This window comes from Strongylocentrotus purpuratus, unplaced genomic scaffold (genome assembly GCF_000002235.5).
Source record: "Strongylocentrotus purpuratus isolate Spur 01 unplaced genomic scaffold, Spur_5.0 spur5_contig_825, whole genome shotgun sequence".
In the NCBI taxonomy this organism is placed as follows: domain Eukaryota; kingdom Metazoa; phylum Echinodermata; class Echinoidea; order Camarodonta; family Strongylocentrotidae; genus Strongylocentrotus; species Strongylocentrotus purpuratus.
This window is the reverse complement of record NW_022145530.1, coordinates 352,764-378,618: the sequence shown is the minus strand read 5'-3', so window position 1 is coordinate 378,618 and position 25,855 is coordinate 352,764. Positions and strand designations below refer to the sequence as shown.

Below are 25,855 nucleotides of genomic sequence, written 5' to 3'. Positions count from 1 at the left end.
CGCAGCGATTTGCCATTTTAAAATCAACCATTTTTTTTCTCATTGAGTTTTACTTTTGGAAAACATGTCTTAATTTTGACAAAGCACAAAGTTTTATTTTTCTGTTTAAATTTTACACGACATTCTGCATAGAATCGAATGAATGTTTGTACGCTGTTGCCCCCAAAATGGGATTTTTTTTTAATTCTTACCTCTTTTGACAATGCAGTATATTTTTGATAGATAAAGTTTATATCATCTCAGAACTTTATTGATCAATCTAAGGAGTAGCAGAAATTTATCAATACAGTTTTGAAAGGATATAAACCATATCGTTACAATCATTTCGTGAAAAGAGGCAAGAAAAATATTCCAACTTTCAATGGGCAGCAGTATGTCAATATTTGCTCCAGTGAAATAACAAAAAAGATAGGGTTGAGGCACTATACCCGTTATGCCCATCGCTATTTATACTCTCCTTAATTTAGTTCCGAAACCCCAATACCTTAATCGATGTTCATTGTAATGCAGGTCTATTTTAAGCTTGTTTAACACTGTAAATTGCTCTTTAAAAAGTGATTTGAATGACTTTTATTATTAAACTCCCATTGGATTTACCAAACCGGTAATTTTTCATTCTGTGTCTCCTTGGTGGACTGGTGGTGTCACTGAGACGTCTTCACTCTCTTCGATATAATCACCCGGAGGCATATCAAGGATGTGCAACTCATGAAGGGGCATGAGGATAATGGAGAGAGCTAAGGGTTCACTTAATGAGCAAAGTAGCCTAAATGACCAGGAAAAAAAGGTGCGGAAGTCAGTTGAATCATTTTCTTGTAATGTTTCTTTTCCCCTCCCTTTCCTTTTCTCTTAGTTTTCTCTTTTATATGGGGAGGGGTTGCTAGGGGCATCTACCTTAAGGCTCAAGCCCCTGTCACCCCTAGCTCCGCTTTTTTAGGGCTATAGTCACAATCAATGAGCAATACTGAAATGGTATCTGCCGTCCTAAATCTGCGGAGGCAACGATGCAGCTTCACGATTTAGGAGGAGCGCCCTCTTTGCAATCTGCATGAAAGGTTATGGTATACACCTTGACGGAATTTTCCATCTAGTTTAAATCTACTTCCTTCTTCTTCTTTTTTCTTCCTCTCAATCTGTATCAAAATGCTCAAAAAACAAAAATGATTTGTTTAAGGAAGGTTATTATTACGGGTTTTGTACGTTGGTGAAAGAAATGGGGAAATTGCTTTAATGATATTTAAACATTTCGTTTATCAAGAGTGTTTGGGTTCCTCTCTCTGAGTTTGCACGAAATAGATGTTGGTCTGAAATCATTCATAAAGAGCGCCACCTCTTGCCAGTTGCTGTATAATATATTTAGTTCGGCTAGTTTGGGAAATTTCCTTCTTGTCCATTGAAAATTCTTAATATTCCTTTTTTCTCTCCTTCTTTTCCATTATTCTTTTTCTGTCTTCACATTATTATCGCCCTCACTCTGTATAATCTTTTCATCTCTCCTTTTATTAAGTCTCCAGCGATCATTTCCTCTCTGTCTCCATATCTCCTCTTTGCTGTTTTCTTCTTCTTTCCCCGTCTATTTTTCATCTCTTTTTATAAAATGTCTCCACGTCTCTTTTCTTTAACCCCCTTCCTCTCTGTCTTAAGCTCTTAATTTTGTTCTCTAAATTCATGTGAAATTTGCAATCTCTTTTTTTATCTGTATAAAATCATGCATGAAAAACAAAAACAAAACGAAAACCGTTGATCCCTCAGTTATTTTCATGTTTTACAACTTATACTCTTCCCATTTTATTACCTCTTAATCTTTCCTTCCATCTTCATTCTCTTCCTCTTTTTCCTTCCCTCTAATCCTCCTCAGCTACATTTCCAAAAGATTATTATTTAAACTTCATCTCACTCATTCAAGCCACTGTTTATAGCTAACACAGCCACGAAGAGAATAGCTAACACAGCCACGAAGAGAAGACATTAACAAAAAAGTGACAATTTTACTTTATAATCTCACCACAGCCTTTTATTGTGTACATCACTGCAATCTGACAAGCTTTATTTATTTTTATTTACAAAATTTGTCCCTTTACATACATAAAGAAATGACTATATGCAATTTTACACATAATAGAACATAATCAATGACAAAAACTCTTAGATGCATTTTGAAAAAAATATAGTAATGAAAAGAAAAATATAAGTAGGAATATGTTTCAACTACAACAAAAAATTGGCATCATTATCATTTGAAAACCTTTCAAAGCCTTTCAGTTCTTAGAATTCAGGCTGTAAATATTTTACAGTGTACAGCATACATTCTATTTCTGAAAACTTGATTAAGGTCTCTACCATTTCAAATTAAACAATCCATGAACCAAATGATAGAATTATTACAATTAAACCATTTCATGTATTCTTTGGTGATTTTTCTTATGATAACTTTGTTTCATAACATTACAGGATTACTAAACTAAGAAACCAAGCTAGAAATAAATTGAATTAAACAAGCCAAAAGACAGTATAATGTCAGAAACATATCATGAACAAAATTTTAAAATGGTCAACATTAAACTTGTGTAAAGAACTAAAGAACCTGGCAAGTTTTAGGTTAATGTATAATATAATTTGCAGGCAAAAACGCCCCTTGCATATTGTTTTGTTTTAAACTAATTTACAACTTTCACTAACATTTGTACCACAATTTCACTTTAATTAGATCAAAAGGAGATTTTTACGTGAAATATAGTACAGTGGAAGCTTTTGTTGTTGCTGATGTTATTCAAATATAGATTTGTAATATTGCCACCAACTGATGAAATCTTCCTTTAAAAAAGTGATTGAAAACATGATTGAAAAGAATATCAAAGATTTAAAAAACAAGATTTTATACATTCACCCAACATAGTCATACACAGCAGTATTTTCAATTTGCACATTTTTGTGAATATTCCTCATGAAAAATAGAATACAAGGATTCCACCGTTGAATAGAAATAGAATACATCAGTTGAAAAGGGTTTTTAATATACAGGTGATATACAGAGGAATGTTATATATAAAAAATTTACGAAAGAGAAATGACTATATATAAAGTAGGCAGAGTATTGAAAATGGAAGATATATAAATGGAATGAAAAAACACTGGAAAAAATACCTGGAGAAAATACCTGGAAAAAGCTGCGATAAGTTCATTGGGAAGACATCAGAACAGTGGATTATGCCTTCAAGACGATTGAGAATTTCTTTTTTTGTATCCATTACAAAAAGTTAAAATGGAACATATCAACTGTTTGAAACCAGGAGGGCATTAACTCATGCTTTTAACAAAAAATTAAAGTCCCTCTCGCTCCTAATGGGTCATAACAGACGATATGAAAGCTTCTTGTATATATCAACAGATTTGAAGAAAATAGAACTTTTTCAGAAACTGACTTTTAAAACTGTTTGTCATGTCAACTTAACCTCTCTACAAAACAATCATAGCTTTAAAATCAAGGAACCCCCCCCCCCATGTTAATATAATATAATCTACATACAAATATAGTTACCTTTCATGGATACACAAAAGAATAACAAAAGAATGGAATTTTTGAGAGGAGAGAATGATGATGAATACAAGATGAAAGAACTTGAAATTTACAAGCAAAATGCTGAGAGTTGAAATCGACAATTTCTGTGTACATGTCTGAATACTGAAATCCACACACCATAGTTAAGATTCCAATTATGTTGCAAGAGTATTGTGACTACCTGTAGAACACATTGAGGTATTTTTTTAAGTTGGAAATTGTAAAAACGTATCAAAGTTATTTGGTCAGAATATAACACCATTACAAAGACTAGAGAAATCAACTCAAGGTTAATGTCAATACCTTATGGTATATCCCATAGAAACCATATTCAGATTATGTAATATACATCATTGTTTTGATTGTACATTTCAATAGGAGACCGACAAGGCTACTGGAATTGCTGGAGGATGATTTTCCCAAAGTCTCTGCGATCATATTATTTAGACAGAGGTATAATTCCTCAGTAATATATACTTATCCAACTTATGAATATTCAATTGCAAATAAGACATAGTGAATTCTTACTGTATACCAGTTTTGTCAGAGTATGAATTGTTACTTTGTATCCGTAGTATATTTACTGTTTGATTTATAATGAAGACACTCAAATAACACACACCGTTAGAGGTTAGGCACGCTGAATACTGTTTTTTGAATGGTTTGGAATAGATTTGTTCAAGACATTTAGCAGACCATGCTCACCAACTTTTCAATTGATTGAAAATCTGGGTAATAATTGAGGTTCATTTTTTCTTTCAAACAAAATAAGTCTTTGTTTTGAATTGTTTGCTTAGGATCATCTGACATCAGATCATCAAAGGGAATGAAAAATTTGGAATGCAATTCCTTAACAACTTTAACAAGGGAATGATAATGAAAGTTATAAAGAGAAAGAACCGTATACATTTTTTTACACTGTAAATCACATTTTGACCTGCCCTCACATTTAGAAAGAAAGTATGCTATTATTACTTTGGTAGAAAAAACCCTGAAATAGCCAAATACATTTATTTCCATTTTAATGGATTATAATGTGGTAATTCTCATCTAAATACAAATGATGATGCAAAGACCATGTCGTCCTTGTTTTCACGAAGTGACGGTAGTGAGGAAACTCGTAACGCAAAGTGAATGCAATTTTTTTTCACTACCGTCACTTCGTGAAAACAGCGACGATGTATTGAATTTTCCAACATTAGTGCAGTCCAAGAACACATGTAAAGAACACATGCAAATATTCAGCATGTGTGCAATGACTTGTGGATGCAATACAATATTTTTTTCTCAATAAAGGCATGATTATATAATGTTTGGTATGAAATATATACAATGTATTTTATAATGGATAATGCTTTCTTGATAACCATGCATATATATGTTATTGCTTTAGATATATACAATTACTGTTACATAATAGTTTCAGTTTTACAGAACTTACAGAAGGTATAAATATCATTGCATACTGACATTTCTCTCAAACTACCCAAAATAATGAGCAATTCCACATGGTTAAAAATCAGACTTTTTGTAAAAGACAAAATAATGAAATCTTTCTTAAAGTGTGTGAACTTAAAGCGGTCTCGAGACAATGAAAGTTTTTATGGCATAATTCCACTCGTTTCAAATTCTCTACAATAAATCACAAATGGGCTGGAACTATGCAAATATTGCTCAAAGTCAAATTTTCTTGGGTATGGAGTTTCTAAAATAAAAAGCCAGATTTGCATCATCAAAAATCCAGTTTGAATTCCGTATTTTCTTCAAGTACTAATGATATTTCCACACTAACTATAGCTATAAAGAGCACTGATGTAAGTTAGTACAGAGACTATGCATTGGTATTAGTACTCAAAACACTCATTCCTACCCCCTCTGATATCATAATTTATTTGAAAAATGTATAATTAATAATAAATTGATAATTAATCCAACTAGATCATCCCGCATTACAAAATACTTATAATTCATCTCTGGACTTAAATGTCATCATTTTATGTATAGATTTTCCTGATTTTTATGTATGGATCTTGTCAATTTGATGGAATATTTGCAATATTTGCACTCCAAACTACCCTAGATGGTAGGCAGCGTTTAGTCCAAAAGGATGTGACAATATTGTCTGTTTGGAGCTAAATAGACAATACATCGCTAACTCATTAAACATTTTTTTCTTCAATCTGAAATGCATATAAAAAATGACAAATATCTCATTGATGTAATGCTAATAGTTAAGGAATTTTATAAATACTTAATGTTTAAAAAAAAATCAAAGGATAATTACCTATATTGGATTCAACTACAATATCAAGGTTATTATTACATTAGCAAAGTGATGTGTAGCAAAATGTTTTTGCTTATACCAATACTTCAATGAAGTTACTTTTCTTTGATGTTACAATGTACTTTTGCTGTCTTTTTCATACAACAGAATACTGTGAATGTCAACTAAATATTGATACACCCTATAAACATTTCATGTATTTCATACCTGAAGGTAAAGAACTGAATTTACTGTGTAAGAAATGAAGAATACTGAAAAATACTGAAATCATTAACAATTCACCAGTACATTGAAAAACAAATATCACTACATTGTGCATGTATGGTAATGATCACCAGAACGAGAAACCCTGGATTACAAATATACAACATCAAAGTCCTGATCATATGCCAAGACCTGCTGGCAGTTGAGCGAGGCTGATACCAAAGTATACCAGAATCAAAGGTGGAGAAAAATTGAATATTCCAACAATGAATTTTATAAAACTACGCTTAGGCTCTACGAGACATGATCAATTGCAAAATGTAATATTGAAACTTTTTGAAATTCTTTCAATGGGTGTTGTTGTTGTTGTGAACAAGTGTTGAAGAATGGTATATGACCAAAAATTATTTGGAAAGTCTCTTGGAATTTAGATTGGAATACACAGAGCTTTAAGAAGCGAGGACTGAAAGTCTTGAACGGTGAAGAAAGTGAAATCAACCATCTAATGTAGTTCTTATCATTTATTAGATGGTTGATTTCATTTTCTTTACAACAAACCGGACAACTGCTTAGAGCTCGGATGGCGTTGCCTCATGCACAATTACGCAGAGTTAATGGTCGTCTTGCTCTCGGCCGACAGGATACTTATTCACTTCATCATGCCTTTTGATTTTTTTCTTCTGCATCTTAAATAGTGTCTTATCAATTACATAATGCAGTCAAAAACATGAAATACCATCCTCTACAAATATTTTCTATATCTTACTGTCTCGTCTACAGAATTAATATTTTGATTTGCAATCATGTGAAAGGACTTTGTAATGTTCCCACATTTTATAGGTATAACACACTCCATTATCACATCGCATACAATTGGTATTGTTCTGGAACTGCTTGTCACTGTGCCATATAAAAAGTGAATCACATTCATTGAGAGAGAGAACAATTACAGTCTACAACTTTGATTCCAACTTTTGGCAACAGCTTTACTCTACATTATCGACTGGACATGACGAAACACTCAAATACAAAAACAAATTTCATAAGGCAAAAACATGATACATTCATTAAGTCTTATATAACATCATATTTGGAAATTGTAACATTTTTAAGCATCATTCTTAACCATACTTGGGCACCATGCATTCATAGAAAGGCTATTCATATATTATAATTTTAATCTTATTAACATATTTATATTTTTGTCATTTTTTTTTTCACCCGGCAAAAGGATCCTGTTGCATTTTGCTGCTACTTTGCTGATTTGCTTTCTTGCTTTTTAGCTGAACATGCATAATAGACGTTTTGGCTTTCTCACACACTATGGCTGGCTGGCTTGCTTGGCAGAAAGATACATGCAGAATAATGGAGGCCCATTTCTGTGATACAAAAGAGAAAAGAGAGCAAAAGAGAAAGACCTTGGTTAATTGTATGTAACAACTTTACTTCATTCAATGATATAATGCAATTAGAATACAATATGTAATACCCAGTACTTTCTGAGGTTTGTGCCAAATACCCTGGAACTGGCATTGGAATGTTGGGCTGGGATTCATTTTGATTCGAGACATGGATGATCTTTTCTACACTCGAACATCTTCAAGACATTTAAATCTTTATTAAGCATGGTATTTCCAAAAATTTATCCCGGAATTATTGAACTCGGGCTCAAACTCTTTGAATGGGTTAACAACATTCTGAAGGGACATCTAAATTCAATGTGACATTGGTCAAAATATGAGACAGTGGAATGTGTCTCCCATTATTTATCATTACCGTTAAAACAACCAACAAGGTATGATCCCATTGTTAACCATTTCAATATCACAAGATAAATATTTGCACATAACCTAATGTTGATCATCACATGACAAAGGTATGTACAATTATATGGAAGAATACCCCCCCCCCCCTCCCTGAAAACAATCAATTACACAAATACAAACAAACCATAACAGCAAAAATACATTGTTATGTATAGATGCCATATTACTGTTTATGGTTCGGTTATCATTTAAGTATACATCTCTTTTAAAAAAAGATAACATACATTTAAGAAAGTCAGACAAAAGTCAGACTAACATATTTCATAACAGTACATTCTATTGTTATCTCTTCCAACTTTTTGAGGCAGACTCGAGAACAGTCTGCCCTTTGGAATACAAATACCACCATGGAAATTCTTTGTATTCTATGCTAGTATGACTATAAAGTCGCCCCAAATCCAACACTCTCCCCGATATTTTTCCCACTCGAGCACTAATGCCACTCCCCTTATTTGACTTCAGATGATAGCTCATTTCAAGACACAAAGAAAAAAACTTTGAACACTGGTAATTTTCGCTCTAGATTTTGAAGATGATCTGAATTTAGACAAATAGACATTATAAGTTGGAAATGTCCTTGGTTTTGTAACTCGTTGTTTCCCATTGTCATACTTTGAAATCTTGTATTTGTTGTTATCAGTCTCAAAAGAGGGTCTGTTTGCAAATACATGTAATACATTTGAGATCAAATATTGATACGACCCGACCTCAAATTGGCATTACTCGGCATTTTGTATCCATATCATATTAGACTGACGGGTAAAAGCAAAAGCCAGGACAATGGTGGAAGAAATTAATGAGAAACATAATTAAGTTTGAACACAAAGTACAAGTATAAAAAGCTTACGGGTAAATGGATTTATCATGGAATAAATTTCAAGAGTTCTAAAGAATCTTTTATTTCTTCTTAACATTGCTCTATTCTGTATTAAAATACGTCCTTTTTAATCAAACTTAGTAGTTTATGTAACCATCTTACCAATATCAGTTTCAGGAAGAAAAACAAGCTCCGGTTCAATAAAAAGGGAAGTAAAAACAGTTAAGACTTATATTTATGAATGAGTAAATGGCCTTTAAAAATTGAAGTATTTTTAAGTGGAGAAAATTTCAAACGAAATGCAATACCAAAGAAAAGTATCGGGTCAGGATATCGCACAAATCTTAGACCCCCCCCCCTGCATGGATTAAGTGCAGTACGAGTTGGCATGAGGTATCAACAATGGAGGTTTGTAGATTACGTCAACGTCAACCGAGTGCAAGAGGATGTACTCAAATTGGCAGTTGACCACAGCAATAGCCCAATTAAAATTGAAATACTTTGAAATTTTGTATTGTGTATTTGTTTGTTTCTTGCACGGTTATTGAAATCTGAAACATTTATATACCAAGTCAAGAACAATAAAACATGTAGATAAAATGAAAACAGTGAAAGTGTTTCCAAGACGAAAAGCACAATCAAAAATATATTATACAGGCCTTAATCGGACAATGAAAAGTAAGGAGGCGAGTATTTTGTTTTCAGCCATTTCTGTATTTTAATCAGAATTATACTGTAGTCCAAATAAACTGGAATTATGATTCTCGTAAAATATAATTTAATCCATAGATTTCAAGAAAAGAGCTACATTTAATGTGTAGGAACTTTATATGAATATATCATTTTTAACAGGCCATTTGTGTGCTCTTCATGATCCTCCTACTTCAGATATGCCATTTTATGTTTGTATTGAAGAATATATTTTTTTAAAATTGGGATAAATGAATAAAATAAAATGAAATATAATATATGCATGAATATCTATAGTGCATTTGAATCTTAAAACTCCACTAGTTCATAAAGATCACTGATATTCATTAATTTGATAAAGTGCTAGCGGCAAAAGGACTTAATACTCTGATTTGTTTTAATGTAGGCCATCAACAACAGCATGTGAACCATATAGTATTATACCATGTACCTAATACAAACATGGTACTACCATGATGGCTACAAACCATGAGAAAATGGCACGTGGAGAGACTCCAAAAGGACTTCAAATGGAAGACTTTGTAGTTTGTATACAAGTTACACAACTACACATTGTGTAAACTAGTGACTTTAGTGGCTTAGTAATTGGCCTAGATTGTTTCTTATCTATCCCTTATCAAGAAACTTTGAACTCCTTTATTTCAATATATCCATATCTTGCTTCTTTTTCTCTTCCAATATTAGCAGAGAGAGATAAGAAATGTTTAGCACAATTGCTCTGGATATCGGCAGTGGTATGATGACCTTTCAGTGCCTTGAAATAAAACGTTTAACTTACACAAGACCAATAAAACAGAGACATTTCTGGGGACTTTTAAGACCTCTTTAAACTAGCATGTGCACAAAATTGAATCTGTTGCAAATTTTCTAATCACTTTTAGGCACTTCTCATAAGAATCCACAACGTCTGGAATAAAGTAGAAAGCACTTATGATCTTTTAAAAAAAGTATTTAATATAGATGTTATAATGTAATTAAGTGATAGCTGTACTCCAAAGCTTGAGCTCTAGAGCCAATTAACAGAATAGTGTTCACTTTTCTTGTGATTAAACCAATCCTTTAAGAGGGAGGGAGGGAGGGAGGGAGGGAGGGAGGGAGGGAGAGAGGGAGGGAGGGAGGGAATGAGGGAGAGAGGGAGGGAGGAGCAATGTGTTGCCTACATATGTTTTTCAATAATAATAATAACTTTACAAAACAGCTTAGATTTGGGATTTGTGAGCTATTTCAGGGAAGAAAGAAGACACAAATTAGCCAAAGTGAAAGAAAAGAAAGAGGAAATATGGAGGTCAGGTCAAAATATAACAAAAGAAGAAGGGAAAGAGAATGAGAAGGAAATATAAAAATGGTAAAGAAAACTGAGACATCTGCTTTGAATAAAACAATAATTCAGGGGGGGGGGACACTCATTTTAAACTAGTCGGCCATAAATCCATTTCTGGCATTGAGTTACAGTAGACATTAAACCACTCAAGTATCTCTGCATTGTACCAACAACAACAAACGTATGTAATTCTCTTGTGTCTGAAAATCCGAAAAGTGTAGTTTTTCACCACCATTGAGACAAAAGACTACCAAGGACATGCCTAGCTGCCACAGGCAGGGCAGCAGCAATAATAGCTGCATTTATACTGCGAGCCAAAAAAAAAAAAAATCATCAATTTTTCTCACATTGCAGTGTTTCAATTCATCGGTAGTTGCATAGCGCCTCGCTTCAGTGCTATCGCATGCAGGGTAGTGACAAGTTGAGCATGGCAGTACTCACCCAAAAATCAGAACGAGCAAACGTTGCCATTTTTTTTACGGGTTTCTCCAGTTGAGTAAATGGTAGTCCAAAAAAATCAACAATGGTTTTTTTTAAGTGTAAATTGGCCTAATGTAATCTAATGGAGAATAGCCCTTATATTTTGATTAAAAGTTAATGCCATTAATGCACTAAGCAGATGTTATATAATTTTGAATGTATATTAGTATTGGCCGTTGGATGGTAAGAATGAGGATTTTTTTTTTAAATTGAAGTGACCTAACAGATTGACACTTGAAAGTCAATCAACAGAGCTCTCTATGAATCATAACACTCAAGAACATTGTATATATATATGCACTCGTTTAAACATATTTGTGGCTTACACCCAGTAAATGAGATCGATTGATCGATCTGTGATTGAAAAAAAGTCAGAAAAAATCTTGGAACCAGCAGGATTTGAACCTGTAATCCACTGCTTGCGGGCAGCGACTCTACCACCAGGCCATCATTGGTCCATAGCTGACACAATGAACTAGAATAAATACCCAAGCTCTTCTGATTCATTCTGGCTTATTAATATTCATTAGTCCGCCATTAGGACAATAACTTTGCTTCCTTTAAATTAATTCACTCAAATGAGAAGAGAAAAAAACATGTCAAATTCCTACCCTGGAAAAACAACAAAAATTACCTATTTACATCCTGCATTCCCACAGTAAACAAATCTACACACAATCATGTCAAATTGAATGCATATTTTCTTTAGAATATCAGGTTATTGTAGCAGGTAATAAGCTCAGTTAGATTTGCTCATGGGAAACGTCTTATTCATTTGGTCAAGGACCTATGAAAACAATCAATTTGATGTAAACTTGTAAATAGTTGTCACCATTTCTGGAAGACTGACAATATGATTTTAAAAAATTAAACCACAATTAGAACCAAACAAAGGAGATTTAGTGGCAAAACAGGTTCTAAAATATTCTAAAGAGTAAGGTCAACACAATCAAAAAAGGAATTGTATAACCAGATTATTTTGTAAGATTTGTTAACTTATGAGAAGGATTGAGAAGAATTAGTAGACAGAAGTTAATGCAATAAGGTTCAAGGCTCTGAATGTACAGTTATATAATTAGAGATCAATTCTGGATCATTGTATTATTTGTATAAGATGATGATGAACAGTACCCCCCCCCCCCCAAAAAAAAAGAAAAAAGAAGAGAGATTGAGAATATTTTGAGGCTAAACAATTCTACTCTACCTCAGGTTTTTAAAAGTAAAATACAAAATCAAATCAAAACAAGACATTCATTTCTATACTTTTCTTTTTATTTACAAAATATTTGTCATGAGGTCCTTTATAGTTTATATGGAGCTCTATATAATGGAGCTTCCGAAAGTTTCAAAAGGACCTGTAAATGTAATAGAATTCTCTTTTTCTAGTGACAACTGAGCCTATAAATCACATCTTGCAGAATTCTTTCCTTCTTCTAAAGTAAAAATTAATAATTTTGGGAAAAAATTGCTCTTTTGTCCTATTTTCAATATATTTTGAATCGTAACAAGATACAAACCTTGAGCAAAGAACTGTAAACAAAAGAGGACAATAGCGCTGTGAAAATCTTGTTGTAATGAGAAGGAAACTCCCCCTCGGTTCAATATTTTCACAAGGTACCCTTGGACTTGACGTCATTCGATCATGTTTCTGAGTTGACATACTATTCAAATCAGCCGTATCAGGGGGTAATGTAAATGTTCAATACTAATTATAAAGACAGGGTAATAATGTGATTGCAGTGCCCTCAGGTATAGTATTCAGAATGGTATTACTACTGATGAGGTTACCCTGGGTAAACAAGATATATTATTATCATTATTATCATTATTATTTATCTGGAATAGACACAAATTAAAAATTTACTTTTTAAGAAAAGAAATGACCAGAAGAAAAATAACAAAAAACAAAAGAAAAGAAACACAACCACCAAAGAAAACAAAACAAATACAATACATTAAAAAAATCTTTAGTTATATTTTCAGAAATTAAAGTAGAGTAAAATCAGTGATTAAAAACTAAGAAAATAAAGGGCGTCTTCAATCACAAAACACATTGCTCAACAAAAGCAGTTAAACCACTGCCTAGAAAGTTATTGATGCACTAAAACTCTTGTGTGTATATTTATTACAAAATTAAAATCAAATCAAATTCAATTCCTATTTTCCAACACCTTTGTAAAACTTGTTTACTGTTGATGATCTTTACTTTGGCTAAAATGTTCTATCCATAATATGGCCATTAACTACTTCTCAAATAGGGTTTGTTTCTCACATGAGGGCATACATTTCTTCAAATTCTACAAGATATTTATCACCTGACATACGTCTTGATCCAAGTTTTGAACTTTGATTTGAAGAGCATATTACAGTCTCTCGAAACTCTCCATCCCTGGCACTGGCTGGCACAGTAACCCTTTGATTGGTGTATACCGGTACTACTTTGTGCTGGGAGCTGGGAAGCCTCAAGTAGCTAATTTTGGTCGTATGTCACCGTTGTAGTTTTAAGCTTTGTAGTTTTTAGCTTTTGGGTTTTAAACAACGACCCACTAACAGCAAGTTGGGTTCACATGGCACCGAAACAATGATTGCTGCTCGAGGCTTAAACTACAAGCTGGGCCAGCAGTCGTCATGACTACAAGCCAGCTAATCCTCATAGAAAATTTTCACAATTCCACTATTCTTTAGAATTCCTAGAAGCTTTAGCAAGCAAAAATTGAGATTATAAGAAAAAAAACATCAAAATCAGGGCTAAAAACAAACCTTTTTTTAACAGGGAGGGGGGGGGGGGGGGGGAGGGTACACTGAAATTGACTTAGGATCTTTAATTCTATTATTCTTATTTATTCAATGTATTCTAATATTATTATCATGTTTTTTTTTGGGGGGGGGGGGGGGAGGATGTGGTCTAGCCAATTGAGGGGGAGCTATACATGACCCATGATATATCAAGTCCCGTTATAAGGCACTTTAAATCCTGTATATATCAGGAAATCTTCAAATTCAATCCTGCAAAGTCCCCTTTTAGACACAAATTCACTGATTGTTAATGTACCAACGTATCCTGGAGCATAACCTTCAGTAACCCGGAAAAATACAGCTTTTAAATTCCAAATTAACTTGAAAGCATTTCACAGTAGTGAAATACTTACGAAAATGAGGAAATACAGTGCGATCCCCTTTGTCTTTTAGATGAAGACAAAATGAAAGGGCATTTATATACCTGAAATCCACTATGCACAGACAATTGACAAAAAGGTAATTCAGATCACGACTCAGGACAAAAATTAGTTGTCAACTTTCATTTCCTCATGAATCTATTCTAGGTGAAAAGAAATGGCACCAACTTAGAATTGTATATTACAGACAGCTTTCTTTAGTCTTAGAGTATCTTGTTCATGTATTTTGTAGCACCTCAAGTCCTCGAGTTTAATTTGCATAATGGAAATCTGAATTTTTTTTTACACAAGAGAGGTAGGAGTACTGTCCCGAGAAGATGATTTGTAAGCAACAATTTATACCTGAAAATTCATAAAATGGGCAAGAGTGTCTTGGTTACTGGTATCTCAATAGATATTAACCACAATTGAGTAAATCAATAATGAAATGTTGGGATGAAAAAAATCTCAACAAATAGTCACTGGTGTGTTAAGAAATTCTATTCATTTTGCAGTATTTCGGAAGGACAATCAGACACTGATTTTTACAAGAATCCACTTTAAAAATATGAATCAATTCAAAGGCAAAGATCAAGAAGATCAACTGAATAGTCATATCAGGAAGTTCTAGCTATGTAATCCTCAGAATACGGACAAAACTACACTGAAGAGAAAGAGTGAGAAGTACTTTATATACCAGCAAAAAACATGAACATGATCACACCCAAAACAGTATGTTACACAAACATCAGAGTTTGAGTTCCGGTAAGTAGAAGAATTTCAAGAAATACCAGCTTATAATTTCATGAATGGTGTCATGTATGGAGTTCAGAGGGGTTGTTTGATCCCATAAATGATTATTAAACTAGCACAAACTTGCTGGAAATAACCATTACTGAAAGGCACGACTCTCATTTGCACACATTTGCACATAGAGTCAGAGAGACCACGTGGTAAAACACATACATGTAGGTCACGATGACTCTGCTCCTTTTATAATACAGGTTTTCTAATTTCTACCAAAGTCATATGGCAGGTATAAGTCATGAAGGTTTATGATACATTTTATTTCAACTATGTGAAAAATGTATTTGTTCTGCCAATTACCAGAACTCATAGTAAATTTTAGGAATCATTTCATCTTTTTGGAGCAAGAAGGGCATTAAACTCATACACTTTAATACAGAGCTAGTTAATACCTTTCTGGCTCTAAACAAATGATTTGATATTGGATATGCTCTGAACTGATAATCATCTATTGAGAGCCAGAAGGGTGTTAGCTCTATGTAAATGTATATGATTTAATGCCTTTCAGTTTCTCATCAGATTCAGTTTAAAAAAATATCTGAAGCGTCTTAAATTCAGAACTGATACAACTCAATGAGGTAATTAATAATAAAAAACAAAAACATGAACACAGTAATGACAGCTACAGTTTCGCAGTTCTAGGAATGGAAACGAGGAAATAAGATGATTCAGATTTCAGAAGATATTTGCCATTGACATTTGAAATTGCTTTTCTCATGTTTGTTCGATTCAAAAACTTATCTTGACTTTATATATCAGTGGTACAGACAATGCTGTATGTTGGCCAAAGATTCAGATTTAGCATAAGATTTAGCTAAATTGTATAATTTTAGCTGAGGCTCTAACAATAACAAATACCATCAAGCCTAAAACCTTTCATGGTGTTTTCCTACACCACTGGTATTTTGAAATCAAGTTATGCTACTTAAATTCATTGATAATATGCTCTTCAGCTCACACTTAAAGCTCTATGGTGTGGAAGAAGTGTAGAAGAATTGCTGTGTTTGTTTTTTAAAAGAGGTAAACACGACAGAGGCTTTGAGCTATTTGGTTTTGGATTTAAGTAAACTGTGAGAGAATAATAAGCACATGAAGAGGAAAGGAACTGGTCTTATAAAGGCCAACATTATAAACACAGACTCGACCTAGTCTGCAAGCACAGACCCTAATTTGACACTTTTTCAACAAATTTTTGTGCCTTGAGAGAAGCCTAGCCCAGCTACATGTACCTACTGGTTGTGTCAGGAGCAGCTGTAGTACCTATGGTAGTCTTATAGAGCAGACTCTCTTTTACGACTGACCAGGGTATGTGCCTGCAAACTAAACTCGACCCTGGGTAGTGGTCTAATTCGGACAATGGGTACCGTAGTGGTCTAATCTGGACGACAGTCTAAATTGTCTAAATTGTTTAAGTCTCAATCTAAGGTAATGTACAGGAATGGACAGGCACTCTTTGGGGATGTCATATTTGTTAGAGATCTCTCTGTTTTAGAGAGAAAATTCACACTATATATTAAAAGACAATAATAGTGCAAATTTAATTGTGCAATCCACCCTCGAATGAGTAATTCAAACCAAATTGTTTAGAGTGGATTCTATTCATTTAGAAGTAGATTCAACTTCAAAATGGTAGCTTTGATTATAAAAATAACAATTTACTAAAAGTGTTCAAATAGCAAGTTAACAAAAACAAAAAAAGGTTTATTAGAATGATTCTATGACATGGTCTACATCAATTATTGCTCCTAGGTCAATATCATACGCGAATAGAAAATATCATATTCCTTTCATCTTAGACCAAACATTACACCTAACCCTAATCCAAACCCAACATAAAACCAATTGCAACCCTGACCCAAACTTTGTATCTCTGACAAAAAAGCCTGGAGCATTAGTGGCTAGAGCAAATGTCAGGTCATATCACCAAGAAATACCAACCATACATGTCACTGTACTCTCAGCTCCTGTCTCTTCTCATACCATTATCAAAAACAGGTCAGGTGAATGATCCTATAAAAAACCCAAAACAAAATGGGGAATAATACCTGTTGTTGCCTGATTTGTAAATGAAACTGATACGTAAACACTAAACATGCAATCTTAACTTATCAATTGAACTGATAAGTAAATCCTTAAGAGGCAAGAAAAACGTGAGCAACAATGAATGATGAAATATCCCCTTAAAACGCGAACACACGTACACAACAAGATTATGAGCAATGCTATTGTTAATTCTTAACGAGCTGTCGAGTTCAGCAACTTAACAAGCAAAGGTTAATAGAACATGTCGCGCAAGATTGATGAATTCTTGAAATATCATCATGTTTCACTATTAAACACTACATGATTTTACGGCTAAGTTGACATGAAAAATGACTAACGGTATTACCAAAAAACGTAGACATTTCAAACAAATTTGTAACAAAGCAAATTCCTTATTTTTTCCCACTGCAGCAAACTTTTCACAATATACACAAAAACTTAAATGTGTCATGTAAATAAAACAGTGGAACATCATCACGTTTCATTCTATTATTTCATCTTGACATGAAAAATGGCTATGATTCGAAAACAAGGACATACCGTAACTAATAAAGAAAATTGCGTGCAGGGCATTACTGTTTTCCACTGAGGCAAGATTTTCACAATATACACCAAAACTTAAAGGTGTCATGTAAATAAAACAGTGGAACATCATCACGTTTCATTCCATTATTTCATCTTGACATGAAAAATGGCTATGATTCGAAAACAAGGACATACCGTAACTAATAAAGAAAATTGCGTGCAGGGCATTACTGTTTTTCCACTGAGGCAAGATTTTCACAATATACACCAAAACTTAAATGTGTCATGAAAATAAAACAGTGGAACATCATCACGTTTCATTCCATTATTTCATCTTGACATGAAAAATGACTATGTTTCGAAAACAGGGACATACCGTAACTAACAAAGAAAATTGCTTGCAGGGCATTACCTATTTCCCACTGAGGCAACATTTTCACATTGTTCAGGAAAACTTGGATGTCACACCTACCTGTAAATACAACAGTGAAATATCATCACGTTTCATTCCCTTATGTCATCTTGACATGAAAATTGACTATGATTCGAAAACAAGGACATAACAAAAACAAAATAAACTGCTTACAGTGCATTTCTGTTTTCCGGCCACTGCAGCAAGCTTTTCACAACAATCAGGAGCATCTGAATGTAACATGCATTGTCAATTCAACATCATAATCTTGTCATGTTTCATTTCATGCTGACATGAAAGATGAGTATGATTCGAAAACAGGGACATAACTAACAAAGTAAACTAACAAGTAACAGGGCAATTACAGGGCATTACTGTTTTCCTAGTTCGGCAAGCTTTTCACAACATTCAGGAGCATCTGAATGTAAGGTGTCAATTCAACATCATAATTTTGTCATGTTTCATTTCATGCTGACATGAAAAATGAGTATGATTCAATAACAGGGAAAGGTACATAACTAACAAAAGAAACTGCTTACAGTGCATTTCTGTTTTCCCACTGCGACAAGCTTTTCACAATATTCAGAAAAATTTGAAGTAACATTTAAAATTAATACAACTTATCCTTTCTCTATTTGAACCCATTACATACAGGAACCGAATGGTTTCTGTATTAAGCCTATGGAAATGAGAGAATGAAAGGGCCGTTAAAGGTAAAGACCAGTTATGGTCATGCGATTGCATTGTGAAAGAAACGTTGTGGAATCGATCAGAAAAGGTTGATCATCTAGCATCTAGCATCTGCAAGGTTCTGGAATCATCAAAATGATAAGAAATTTGGCCCATTCTTCGTAAAGTTACAAGCACTATACACAGAAAGATGTATATGGGACTACCCTATATCTCTCACAGACCATGAGAGAAACAAATTTACCAAATATATGAATTAGTAGGCGGTTTCCCGGCATATTTTTTATCATGTATTATTCAAAACATATTCTTTCACATGATTGGTAATGAGAGCTTCCATTTCATTTTTTGAAACTGGGGCGTTTCCAATACTGGTCTTTACCTTTAAGTTATTTATTGCCTTACCGTATTAAACTCTAAATTATAATTCTCACCACTTTCAGTAGGTCATTAAGTTAAGGATCTGCTTTGGAATATAGCATGTTATTATTAATCACTTGATCCCTTATGCAGTTTATATACGACAGGATGATGTATATAACAGAAACCAAGAGCAACAACCAGGAAACAAACTACCTTCATACAAATCTCAGAAATTTACACTCTCAGTACATACATGTACCAGTATATTTTGAATCAGTCAACATATTTAAGTTGAAGCCAAAATGCTAAAGTAGTGAAAAAAATAGTTTACTTTAAACCTTGAGGTTGCTTAAATGTAAAAAAAAAAAAAAAAGAACAAAAAAGGCAGGAAGGGGGGGGGGGGGTGGGAGATATACAGTTGTAGCCATGAAATATCCAAAACTCTAGAAAATGAAAACTCACTTCCAGAACAACTTGTAGAATGTTCAAAAAACAATATTTTACTGCAGTTTACTTTCAAAACCAGTCACTTTATTTTGAAAATTACAAAAGGCATACAAGGGGGGAAGGGTGATCAAAGAATTTCCCAAACTGTGCTTGGAATTTAATCTCTTTTCGGGATTAGTAAAAAGCTCTCATAATTTTTGTCATTTTTTCTTTTCTCCACCAACCACCATGACTAAGGTATGGCTTACTCCTCCATGCAATTTGCACAAAAGCTTTTTCAGAAGTTCAACTAGCTTTGCAAGAACATCAAGTACATGTACATGATGTCCCCAAACATTTAAACAAAAAAAAGGGGAGGGATTATTCTCAGATCTCTTTTGACACATGACTTAGCAAGCAAACAGACATGAATGCTACCCTCACCATCAGGATTTGACACAAAAGACTCAAGTGAATATGAATCTTTTCACTGATTCCGCAAACTGCAACTGAAACGTTAAGAGTAAATGCTAACTATTCAATTAAATTCAATTCATGTCTATTTCATTTCCAACAGAAAGATAACAAAGCCAAAGGTATTACATTTTTTTCATACATAATTCACTTTTTCATGGTAACTATACAAATAAACTTTGCACATAATAAAATGATTACAAGAAATTCTTAATTTCTGAGGAAATGGGGGGGGGGGGGGATTCCTTTAAAAGCAGTACTTGTGGTAGTTTGTGGATCCCCCAGAAAAAAATATAATTGTTTCAAATTTTGCCTACAAATACTTGGAAAATACAAGAAAATATTACAAAACAATAAATAGCCACGAAACGACAAGGAGAAGTAAAACGGACAAAAGAAGAAGGAAAAGGGAAAAGTGGAAATAAGGAAGAAGCAGGACAAATTCTGACCAAAGAAGAGGTAGTTATATTGTTGATTCTGGGAAGGTAAGATCATAAGACCAAATAAATATTAAATTAATCAAGCAGATGATGAAGACCTAAATAAAAAATCAAGATGATTACCAACTATCTGACAATGACAGCGATAACATAACTTAGCTTGAACAAGGACCCAGTGCACAAGGGCCTAACAATCATTACTTGTGAGCCATAAACTTTTCAGTGAAAAAAATACACGGGGGCTCAGGGCGAAATAGCCCCCAAAATGCCCAAAAGAGCCCCCGAAAATCAGAAAAGAGCCCCCTTAAATTTGCATAGAGTTCAACGCAAAACCAATTTTAGAATGTTATTTTCATGCAGGCAAGGTTGAAAAGTAGCCCCCGAAAAATAAATATTAATTTTTCCCTGAAACTTTTCAAAGTGTTAGCCCCAAAGCATACAGACAGACCATATGTATATTTGTATGCATACCACCTGTCAAATTAGTGTGGAGTCTACACACTAATCAATAGATAGCCTTATCAAAAGTAGCCCAAAATTTCATATCTCAAATATTGAGGAAAGAAGTTGAAATGTGTTTCGTTACTTACGTAAATATTTATTAAAAACTTATAGATATCTTGACAGCTGAAGGAATGACCTATAAAAAACAAAGATTATCAATTTAAAAAAAATAATGGAAAGATCAATTCGTCCTTGTTTTCACGAAGTGACGGTAGTGAGGAAAATCGTAACGCAAAGTGAATGCAATTTTTTTTCACTACCGTCACTTCGTGAAAACAGCGACGAATTTTCTAAAGGACTATTAAAGGACCATGGCGTCAATTCTGTATTAATTTGTTAGGCCAATTATGTATTTCTTTCTTTTCTGAATGTATTATGAATAGTATAAGTATTTGGTGAAAATATCACTAAATTATCACACAGCATTTCTTTGAGAGAATGATACTTTATGTGAAATTGGACCTTTTTTTTTTTTTTTTGCTTACCGGTACTCTAAAAAGCTGAATCAGGATTCATCATTCCCACTGAAATGTAAAAATTGCTTCAAGAAGTTGTTGCTGTCTAGCAAATATGTCACCAGACTATGGATCACATGGTTCACGATTCGATTCCTGCCACGGCACTAATATCCTTTGCTCGATATCAATCTATATTTGCCACTCTCCACCCAGGTGCATCAAATGGGTACAAACTTAATAGGAAAATACTCCTTGAATGAGAGGATGTCTTAAATACATCCCCTGGGTTAGATAAGTGCATGATATAAATGGACTTGCTATTTATACTGTAATGAATGTCCTAAAAGGCTAAAATCTAAAGTCAGGTGTCCGGAAACCTTAGAAGCTCATTCGATATAACCATGATATAACACCCCGATCATTGAAACCCCTTGAAGATACTAGAGCCAATTTGTACTGGTCATTTATGAAGATTGACACGTCTGTATATCAGATTAAACATTGAAGTACATAATCCGATCCCTTCTGGCTAGATAACTGAAAATACAAGCTATTAGATTTCAAAGCAATTTAGGATTGAACAGAGATACACTTACACTAAACAACATTTTTGGTCTTTGGTTTCTAATTCAGTGAAACCTGCATAAGAGTTTTTCAAGACTATTATACTCAAGTCAAGGGATACAAAAAAGTGGTCTTTATGAGCAGATGGTCTTTATGTACAGATTCCTTTAGTACATGTTTCAATGGGACGAAACACATTCCAAAGGAAACAATAAATGCAGTCTTTATAGAGGTGGTCTTTCTATACAGGTGGTCCCTAAACTAAAGCAGGTTTGACAGTATGAAGGCATTCCAGATACCAGAATGAACATCTTTATCAGATGTGTTCTTATCTCAAATAGTGTTTTCAAGAAAGAAAAATATCTTTTCTACCATTTGAATGTAAAATACATGCATTATATAGGCCTACTTGATAATTCCTGGTGAGACAGAGAAAAGATCACTAGAAACTGAATACTGAAATGGACATAAAACCTTAAAAAGCTCAATGTTTATACCATGATTCATGAAAATAGGAAAATATTTCTTATTTGTGATTCCCTCTTCACAATATTCAGATCATGAGAAATAGAACTGAACACATAAAGGAATATATACGAGTATAAAGTCAAGGCTGAAATAAAGTCAAGGCTGAAATGAAATCAGAAATAAAATGAGCTCTTTTAACGTTGGAACCCCATTCCAACTGATAACCTAGCACAGATCAGATCTGCTGGGAAGTGAAAAATTACTGGTAGTGTATAGAGTGCATTAAATATTCTCTTAAATTTTCTGAATTACACTATTTTCATGAATATGTATACTCAAACAATGCACAAGCAATTTGCACATCGGTAGGTTGTGAATGGAAAAATGATTTCCTAAAATATTTTTGATATAAGACACGCAGGTTGCTGCATGATTAAGGAATATAATTCAGCATTAAAAAAAATATGCTGAATATGAAAAACCTGAATATGATTATGAAATGAATAAATGAGAAGCTAAATCATAGCATTTTGTCTGTTTTATTCCTTTCCTTCCATATTATCACTATCATACAGTTTACTATCATGTAGTTTACAGTACTCTTTCATGCGGCAAATGACATAATAAACCCTCTCTCTCTCTCTCTCTCTTCCCTCTATTTCTCTCTCTCTCTCTCTCTCTCTCCTCCCTCTATTTCTTTCTAAATGCCTGTAGGATGTCTATTTTGTTTGATTCCATGAAAATAAATAGCATTCACTTTAGTTAATTAACTAATTTGTAACTTGAAATAAATTCATAACATTACTTGATGTTGTCCGGTACAAGCTGTTTTAGAACATAAGTTCTAAGCATGGATATTATAACCTCTGTGTCTTGCCCTCTTTTGGGTCTTTTTTATGAATTGATAAGCTTGCCTCTTTTGCAATTTAAAGGACTTTATCTCAATGTCACACATAAAAACTTTTATATTATAGAACAAGTGAAAAACACCCGTCTAAAACAGAAGTTTTTGGCAGCATAGATGACTTTGGAAGCAGAATTCAACCAAACATAAAATACCTTTGTCGATGCTATAAAGATAAATAAACACTATAGATCATGGGAACAAATCTCACCTATACTGGAGACTCTCTAGAAGGCGATCTCTTCATCCCGTTTCCATTTGTAACATGTCCATTGCCATTGGTCATCGACTCCACAGAAGCCATACTGGCCTTAGAATTGGACATGTGCATTTTCTCTCCGTTTTTCTCTCCGTTTTCCAGGTCATCCGCAAATCGGATGCTTCCGTTTCCGTTGAAGGCACTATTTGGTGATTTAGGCAAGCTGTATCGGAAGACACTTTTCTTGGGGGAAGACTTAACAGACGAAGGCGACGACTTCACTTTGGAATTGTTCAATAAGTCCGTGTCTGCTGACCTCATGCGCTCTAAGTCTGCCGCACTGCAGCTAGGCATGCTCTGGACAGCATAGGTGGAGTTGAAGTCGGTGTAGTCCACTTTGAATTGTTCGTTGTTGTTGATGCTGATGAGGTTGCTACTGAAGCGTTGTCCCCATAGGATCTCGGAAGGCAAGTATGATGTTCTGGCTTGCATGACAAGACCGGTTTGTTCTAAAACACCCTCCATGCATACGATCACCTCAAAGTTGTTTTCCAGGAGATCAGCAGCTGAGATGCTGTACAGGGGACTCTTTTCATCTATCACATGGCAAATAACGATAGGCCACACCAGAAAGATTCTATCCTCCCCGGTATTGTTACTGAAATCCATGTTGTACGTATGAAGAGGGATGCACTCGCCCTCGTCTGTAACTTTAGGTCCGATGAGTTGCCCCCTGATATGAGCTTCGTAAATATGCGACCGGCGAATATCTCCTATTCTGAACATCAAGCACAACTTGCCGTCTCGCTCGGCGATGACTGCATTGTGGCTAAACTTAATTGTTGCGGCACGTTTCTTCGGTCGTGCAATTTTTGCGAAGACCATACCGATGAAGACGGCATCCACCAGGCAACTAAAGACAGACTGGATCACGACGATGGCCCCTCCTGCCCAACATGCTTCACTCGTTCCGCGATAACCATAACCGATCGTCGTCTGCGTTTCCACGGAGAACAGGAAAGCACCAATGAAGTTTTGCACGTTATAAACACATGGTTCCCAGTCTTCGTATTCTGTGACATTGTCTGCCATTTTGTCCTGGTAACCAAGATCCCCATGATACCAGATCAGCGCGTACCAAACGAACGTAAAACCCATCCATCCCAGCACGTATGCCAGCGAGAATATTATGAGTAGCCACCTCCATTTCAAATCAATGAGTGTTGTGAACATATCAGTGAAGAAGTCAGACCACCTTGAAGGCACATGAGTGTAAACCACATTGCATTCTCCATTCTTGCTCACAAGTCTCTGAAGTTTCTGCTTCCTTCGCAAACTCAGTTGACGCGCAAAGTTGTGCACAGAATGTCTGCGCTTAATCGGGCCTTTCATGTTGGGATGGGGAACAACGCCATCGAGAGAATCGGAAAGGCTGGCCGTACCACTGCCTGCTAAATCACCATTTGCTTCTCTCTCTTTCCAGTCTTTACCAGTACCACTCATGTCTGTGAGTGCACTATCAACTACCCTGCGCTTGACTCACAGATAAACTTTATGGAGCAAAGAGCAGGGAGCAGGAGGGTCACAGTGTACACAAAAGATTGCTGTGTGTATATATACGCTATGTATGTGCGCCTGAAAACCACCAGCTAGTTCAAGAAAACACTGGTTTCAGATTACCACAAGCTACTAGTTTCAACCAATCAGAACGCAGGCTCTAAGCAGAGTACAAACACAGCTAACAACATACAGACAGAGCTCCCCACAGTACTCCCCCCAAATTACTAAAGAGCAAAGTTCATACAAGTGGGTTCTCACTCACTACTCTTGAAAAAAAGTCAATTTATCCCTAAACATGGAAGTAGCAATTCCAGTCCTAACTATTAGGGGGGGTAAAAGGTCAATCAAAGCAGGGTTATATGCGTAGGAAGTGGTTCCCCAGAAGAATACAAATTTCTATTTGATTTCCGCTCCTGATGAATAAGTGTGACTGCCTGTCTGTGTGTGAGCAATGCAGACTGACTGACAGACATATAACACCTGTTGACTATGTCCTTGGAGAGGTGCTCATTTGCATGTAACAGTCATGAAGGAATGAATGGAATGTCTTCACCTGCTGGTAGATTCCACAAAGAATGCAGCCAAGAATGTTCTTTACATCCTCATCAACACAAGATTTTTTTGAACTTCAGGTTCAATGCACTACAACTTTTGTTCTCAC

At 34.6% G+C, this 25,855-nt stretch overlaps 1 protein-coding gene across 1 annotated transcript; it reads right to left on the bottom strand.

The window, feature by feature from the left end:
• Positions 1–5,740: 5,740 nt before the first annotated feature.
• On the bottom strand, positions 5,741–25,533 carry LOC584140 (ATP-sensitive inward rectifier potassium channel 12-like). Its single transcript, XM_030982515.1, has 2 exons — positions 23,647–25,533; positions 5,741–7,426 (listed from the first exon to the last, which is right to left on the bottom strand). Exon 1 carries the CDS (start codon positions 25,135–25,137, stop codon positions 23,647–23,649), a length of 1,491 nt encoding a protein of 496 aa, XP_030838375.1. The 5' UTR covers positions 25,138–25,533; the 3' UTR covers positions 5,741–7,426.
• Between the last annotated feature and the right edge of the window lie 322 nt (positions 25,534–25,855).

What these genes read in the sequence shown, in the direction of transcription:
- LOC584140 (XM_030982515.1), bottom strand. Translation starts at nt 25,137, where the DNA reads ATGAGTGGTACTGGTAAAGACTGGAAAGAGAGAGAAGCAAATGGTGAT.